Source organism: Dipodomys spectabilis, unplaced genomic scaffold (genome assembly GCF_019054845.1).
Source record: "Dipodomys spectabilis isolate Male_0828 unplaced genomic scaffold, ASM1905484v1 ptg000504l, whole genome shotgun sequence".
NCBI classification, from domain to species: Eukaryota; Metazoa; Chordata; class Mammalia; order Rodentia; family Heteromyidae; genus Dipodomys; species Dipodomys spectabilis.
The window spans coordinates 3800460-3807370 of record NW_024871181.1 but is presented as its reverse complement, the minus strand read 5'-3'; the positions used below and the strand labels follow the sequence as shown (position 1 = coordinate 3807370).

Genomic DNA, 6911 nt, shown 5'->3' with positions numbered 1-6911 from the left:
GCACATGCATGCATGCACACACACACACAGGATCAGCACTACACACACAGACACACACACGCACACACACACACAGGATCAGCACTACGCGCACACACATGCACACAGACACACATGCACACGCACACACACGCATGCACGCACACACACAGCATCCCTCACTGGCTGAGAGGCCGCCTGGCTGTCTGGGTTCCCCGAGTCCTGAGATCCAGAACAGCTGTGGTTAGGTGGTGGCCTGGGACGAAGGGGTGGGGGAGCAGATGTGGCTCCTCTCCTGTGGCCTGCCTTATAGACGCAACTGTATTCTCCACGGAGCTCTTGTTAAAATGGGTGCCTCTCTTCCTTCTGGTAGAGTTCCAGGAAACCAAACAAGGCAAGGGACTCCGGTAAGTTTACTTTGCAAGCAAATAGCCCTTGTGGGCTCTCCCCGAGCCGTCTACTTCTGAGACCCCTGTCTCCTTCTGCCCGAACCCCCTAGGGCTCCTCGTACCTCCCCAGTCACGCCAGAACTGCCTCCCTCCATACACACACACACACACACACACACACACACACACAGTACCAGGGCCTGGGTCCCTGAGCTTTCGTGCTCAACGTTAGCACTCTACCACTTGAGCCACAGCCCCACTTCTGGCTTTTTGGTGGTTCATTGGAGGTAAGAGTCTCATGGACTTTCCTGCCCAGGCTGGCTTCAAACCGTGACCCTCAGATCTCAGCCTGCTGGGTCTTGGGGATCACAGGGGTGAGCCACCAGTGCTATGCCTTCACTTTTCACATCTGAGATTTTTTTTTTTCTCTCATTGGAGATCCAGCAGCCAGTCACAGAGGTGGAATGAAAATTCCTCTCTCTGTGGACAGATTCCTAGTCCCTCATTACCCAGGAATGAAATGACCAGGGAGCGATGGGAAGGTGGCGGGGGGACGTGGAGCGTTGCTCTGACTCTGCTTCTTTTCATGAGAAGCCCAGCCAAGGAGCAGCTAGACCGTGGTCTGAGGCACGTGGCGGACGGGGAGGGTGAGGACAGTGGGCAGGAGGATGCCCTGCGGGTCTGGGAAGGTCTTCAGCTCCCTGGGCACAAACCTGGGTGCGATGTGGTCAGCCAGGAAGCAGAGGGTCCCCTGGCGGCCCACGCAGTAGATGCGCTCATCCACCACGGCGCACTGGAAGGCGGCCGGGTAGGGAGTCCGGTACGTGGCACACTCGTACCAGAGCCGGGTGCTGGCGCTGCACCGGTACACGCTGATGCCCAGGCTGCGGTTGAAGTCGAAGCGGTAGAGGAAGCCGTTGACGGCCGCCATCTCGGCGGTGCGGTCCTTGCTGCCCCCCGCGGGGCCGGCCCACCAGCGCTGATCCTGGGCGGAGAAGCGGAGCAGCAGGTACCGCAGGCTGCCCCCCGTGAGGAAGATCTCGTCCCCGCACGCCGTGCCCGTGTGCGCCAGGGCGAAGGTGTCGTTGGGGAGCGGCGGGGCGAAGGTCCAGCGGTCCAGGCGAGGGTCATAGCGCTCCACCGTGTTCAGACACTCGCCCCCGATGGCATACAGGTACCCGCCCATGGCCACCAGCCTGCAGCGTGGCCGAGCCTGGTTCAGAGGGCTCGTCTCGCTCCAGATCCCCGTTAGGGGGTTGTAACAGAAGACACGGTTGGAGGGCTGGTGCCCCGGCCCTCGGCACCCCGACACCACGAACAGGTAATTGAAGAGGCTACAGACGGCGCAGCCCCGGGACACGGCCTCGGGGGGCAGCTGAGCCAGGGGGTGCCAGGCATCCGCCGTGTCGTCATAGGAGAAGAGGCGTCCGCCGCCTTCTTGGGGGCCCACGTCGGCCACCACCAGGCGCTGGCGGCCCTGGAGACGTCGCTGGAGAATGAGCTCCCGCTCCGCCCCGCTCAGCCGCCCGTAGCTGTGGGGGTTCCTCAGCACGTGGAGGTAGTTGTCACTCATCACCTTGAAGGCCGCTTCCTTCAGGGCCTCCAGCTTCTGCCTCTTGGCCAACTCCAGTACCTCGTAGCAATTACCCAGATCCAGGTGGATGTGTGGGGTGGAAGCAGGGCCCAGTGGGGCGTGGAAGAAGTTGGTCCCTGCCACGAGCCGCACAGGGGACTCCCCATCGCTCCCGGCTGGGCCGGGCTGAGGACCTGGATCGAGGGGGGTTGCAGCGGGGATCCCAAAGCTGCCGGGCTGCAGCTGGAGTTCTGGGTTGTCTGCGATCTGCAGGAGACTCACCTTCCGGCTGAAGCCTGGAACGGAGGAGGAAGAGGAGGTGGAGGCTCCGAGTACACCCTCACTGTGGGCGGCTTGGGCTTCAGAAGCTGCTTCGGTGCCCAGGGGCCCTGGCAGTGGTCCAGGGGATGGAGCCTTGGGCAGAGCCGCCGTGCTGGGGGCCGGCCTGGACACAGCCTGAGACGTAGACTGGACATAGTAGTCGTATATCTTGCCTTTCAGTGGGAGACCCTTCCCCTCGGCCTCCTGGATGAGGCTCTCCTGAACCTGGACCCGGGCCGTGGACGAGAAGGTGTAGGAGGTGTCCGTGGCTCCCTCGGGGTGATGGACGGCTAGTGCCATGTCTGAGGCAGCCTGGAGGGCCCCGGGCTCTTCCCTGCTGGCGCCGGTCACGCGGGTGAAGACCCAGGCCTGGTCCATGTCACTGCACTCGGCCGTGGGGGCCATCCAGCGGCCGGGGGGTCCCAGCTCCTCTGCCTCCAGCTGCTCCAGGCATTCACCATCCAGCCGCAGAGCAGGCTCCCCACCCCTGGTCACCATCTGGTCAGCTGCAGAGTTTGTGGGTTCACTGCCCAAACAGGGATGGTGGAGAGGGCTGGGCTTCTCTCCAGCAACTGTTCCGGGTTCCTGGATGCAGCAGGAGGGAGGCACCTGCTCCGAACTGGGGTGTTGCCTCTCCTCCTCCTCCTTTTCCTCCTCCTCCCTGGAGCCTCTGCTCTCGGGGTCCCGGGCTCTGGAAGTGGCTTCTGTAGCCAGAACAGGGAGGTGTCCCCGATGGTCCAGGCAGCAGTCCAGGGCAGCTCCTGCCTCTTTGCTGGCCCTCCGGCATCTCAGCCTCCGCCTCCGGGACTCTGGAGAAGACTCCCGGACAGCGGGCTGCCCTGAGTCCTCCGCTTCCTCCTCCTCGGCCTTGAACTTGGCACTCCCACCCCCCTGCGGGGCCGGGGCAGGCCTGGACTTGTACAGCCTGTAGGCCGCGGTCAGCAGGAGCAGCGCAGCGGCGGTCAGCACCACCCTGCTGGCGAGCTGCATGTCCGAATGCCAGCCCTGGGCCTCGGCTCCTGAGGGGAGCATGCTGCTGGGGCTCAGGAATGTCAAGAATCCGATTAATGATTGCCCAATAGGGAGCAGCTCGGAGATCCCGCCAGCTGAGCAAAAGGGAGGCCGGGGCTGGCTTGGGCTGTCCGGCTGAGGAGTGGAGCAAAGGTGACTTTGAGCTAGGGTGAGGGAGGGCAGCTCCTTCGGACCTTCCTAGGGGGGTGGAAAGTTCCTCCCAGGGACTGAGCTGGAGCCAGGGGCAGCGCCAGTCCACAGCCCGGGTTGCTAGGGGTGCCGGGGGAGGGGCTCCAAGGGGGAGAGGCAGGATGCTCTCAAGCCACAGTCTGATGCCAGGAAATGTATGTTTCTGTGTGGGTGCTTTGTTTTCTCTTGCAAATCCACCTGCTGGGCTGCCAGGCTGGGCAGGCCTGGGTGTGGTAGATCTTGGGCCTGCTGGAGCCATAGCAGGTGTGGAGGAGGGACAGGTTCCATCTCCACAGAAGGGGTTGAGTAGGGACACAGCCAAGGGGAGGTTGGAGCTGGGGCCCGTAGCCCCTGCCCACACCCCTGCTGCCCTTCCCCACCCAACACGCTTCAGAGAACCCAGCCAGCTTTTCACCCTGAGACCGTTTGCGTCAATGCCTTGTGTTAATGCCCACGTAAGGGTAAGGCGCGGGGTTCATCTGATAGAGCAAGAGGCAGAGAAAAGGGGGGACCCCAGCCTACCCACTCAGGTCCCACTCCAGCCCCAGACAGCTGGTGCTATGGATCCTGGACCCAGACTACCTAGCTGTCTGCCACTGACTAGCTGTGTGACTTTAGACAAGAGTCTTTGCCCCTCTGTGCACCATTTCCCAGTCTGAAAGATGGGACGATGGCTCCTGGACCTCATCAGATGCGGTAGTTCAATATGCAAAGTGCCAAGGATGGAGCCTTTTATCCTGAGAGTACAGGGAGCATCAGCTCTCCCCCTCGCTCCTCTTCTCTCCAGTGGCCAGAGTGCAGGCCCAGTTCTGCTCAGCCTCTGGCCAGCTAAGGGTCCCCCTTAGACGGATGAGGACCCCTGAACCCCCCAGCCCCTGGCCCAGTACAGGGAGAGGTCAGCCCAGTGGTTCTAGGTCTCAGGGTGAAGGCGAGTCTGGATGGTCTTGATCTCCACCTCTGAATCTTGTTTCACTGAAGACTGAAATGAGGACCAGTGCTCTGCCAAGGAGGCAGATACTGCAGGGACTTAGCTCGAGGGCTCGGGGCCTGGGAGAAGCTCCTCACTCCATACTATGACTGCTTAGGCGCCAGCCTCAGTTTGCCCTTTTGAATCTGCTTCTTGAACGCTACGTAGCGTGCTCGGCTTTGCTGGCCTCAGTGGGCCAGGCCCCTCCCTTGTCCTTGCTAGCGGTCTCCAACCGTCTAAATTCCTCAAAGGCTGCCTGAGCCTCCTTCCCGGAGCCTCCATTCTCTCAGACCAGCTCTTCATCCACGTGTCTCTTCTTCCAGACCCTTCCACCATCTTGATCACTGTGGACCCTGCCCACAGCATCTGTCTGTCTGTTCTCTGGGTCCCAGGAGCCCCAAGGACGGTGAGTGAACAGGCCTCACTCCAACCCGTGAGGCTGGCAAGGGACCCAGTGTGTACAGGTGGGGTGGAGTCCGGCGTGGCCCGCGCTGCCTGGACACGGAGGGGGGCTGGGTGCGGTCGGGGTGGGGGAGGGGCATGGCTGCCCACAGCTCCCCCTTGGAGACGCAGCATGCGTGTCCTCACGTCTGAGACTTCCCGTGCCCTTCCACTTTGCCCCACTTGCTTGCAGCTCTGAGTTTCACGGCTGGGAGGGCGTGCACCCGTGTGAGCCTCTCGAAAGCCGGCCTCCTCGGCTGGGCCCGCTGTGATCCGCAAGGGGGGGACCCTTTGTCCCTCTTTCTGTCCATCTTGACCAAAAAAACGACCACGGTCACGCTGAGAGGCTCGAGGATGGGGTTGGGAACGGTGGGAAATGTGGTCTTCCACGCTTGCGCCCTAGATCATGCAACCCACCCAGTCTGGCGTGAGTCCCAGGAAGCCTCCATTTTGGGAGCTTCAGAGGCTTAGGGATGAGAAGGTGGTTGGCTTTTTCTGTCCTTGTCTGCTCAGCCCCGGGGTGGGGGTGAACCCTGGCGCTGTGCTCCGAGTCCCCTGGAGAGGGCGCTACTGTTAACAGGGGAAGACTAGAGACCCGGAGAGCAAAACCATCAAGGTGGCTGAGAGTGGCAGGCAGGCGTCGATTTGTAACCACCCTTCTCTGCCCTGGTCTGGGTGGGGACAGAGCCAGGATGAGGAATACAGCGGGAATGGAGAGCTCGGCAAAGCCCAGAGACGCTCTGATTGGAACTGGGAGCTGGGCACCGGTAAACCGTGAATGTGCAGGAAGCGGCCGGCCCTGATTTGAATCCCGGCCTGGCACTTGTGTGGCCAGGCCTGGCTTCAGACAGGAGGGGCCTGTGCAAATCAGTGGGGCACAGGTAAGCCTCCCCCAGACGGGCTTCCGGCCTCCCTTCTGCCTCCCAGCCCTCAGAGCTGCCCAGGGTGGAAACACATGGTGCCTTGTTACTGGGGCAGGAGTGTGCCATCCAGTCAGGGGGCAAGAAAGAATTTATCCCCACGATAGAAGAGGGCATGCAGGGAGGTGGGGGAGAACAGGGCAGGTCTGTGTTTTGGGAGGGGACTGGCAGAGGCTGGGTGGGCACCCTGGGGTGATCTCACTAGGCCTGTGGCTGTTTTCACGTGTCCAGTTCCTGGACTTGGAGGGGGCGGGGGGGGGTGTCGGCCTAGGCAGTTGGGGTTTTCAATCGGGGTGGGTTGGTCTGTCCAGCAGAGGGAGGTTCCTGGGGGAGCCTTTGGCTGTGTCTGGACTCACCTGGGGACTCCTGTGTCTAGACGCCCCTGCCCCCACCCAGAGCAGCCTGAGGGTTAGAACACAGAACATAAGCGACAGTGAACCCAGACTGGGAGGAGCTAGACCTCTGGGGTGCGGCGAGAGGCCACGTTCTCACAGAGTGGCAGGAACAGGGTTTGCTGCTCCACCCCGAGGTCTAACTGCATCTGCAGGTAAATGTCACAGGAATCCCATAAATTACATCCCTCCCGCATCCCCACCCCCGCCACCCTCCCAGTGTCTGTTTGGAGAAAGCGAAGTGAACAAATGAAGACAGCAGCGAAATTAAAAGATAATTGGAAGACGCTATCGGGTCTCTGCGGATGGGCCTGCCCTGCCGCCGCCAATCTGGTCTCCCTGTGTGTCAGGGTGAACAGAGAGCTCTGCCTTGGGCTGGGGGTGGGGAAGGCCAGTGGGGGGGGGGGGAGAGGGGCATGGGTGCCATGCCAACCCACAGGCCCATCCGGGAACCAGTAGCTTTGCATTCCACCCAGCCCGTGAACTGCCCCTGCGGGCGCACCCAGATCTGTTTTCCAAGGTAAGAGGTGACAGGGAAGCCTTGAGTGGAAGCCAGGGAAGGGGGGTGTGGGCCCCTGTGGAGGTGAGGGTGAAGATAAGGAGACCCTGGAGCTGGGGATCATCTCTCTCTCTCTCTCTCTCTCTCTCACACACACACACACACACACACACACACAAAGACATAACTATACACACCCATATATGTGCAAAGGAATAAATGTGTCCAGG

The 6911-nt window shown here is 61.5% G+C and overlaps 1 protein-coding gene across 1 annotated transcript; it reads right to left on the bottom strand.

Moving 5' to 3' along the window:
- Positions 1-732: 732 nt before the first annotated feature.
- On the bottom strand, positions 733-3318 carry Klhdc7a (kelch domain containing 7A). Its single transcript, XM_042669769.1, has one exon. It carries the CDS (start codon positions 3292-3294, stop codon positions 979-981), a length of 2316 nt encoding a protein of 771 aa, XP_042525703.1. The 5' UTR covers positions 3295-3318; the 3' UTR covers positions 733-978.
- Positions 3319-6911: the final 3593 nt, after the last annotated feature.

Bases quoted from the DNA above. Each gene is read 5' to 3' on its own strand.
- Klhdc7a (XM_042669769.1), bottom strand. From the start codon at position 3,294: ATGCTCCCCTCAGGAGCCGAGGCCCAGGGCTGGCATTCGGACATGCAG.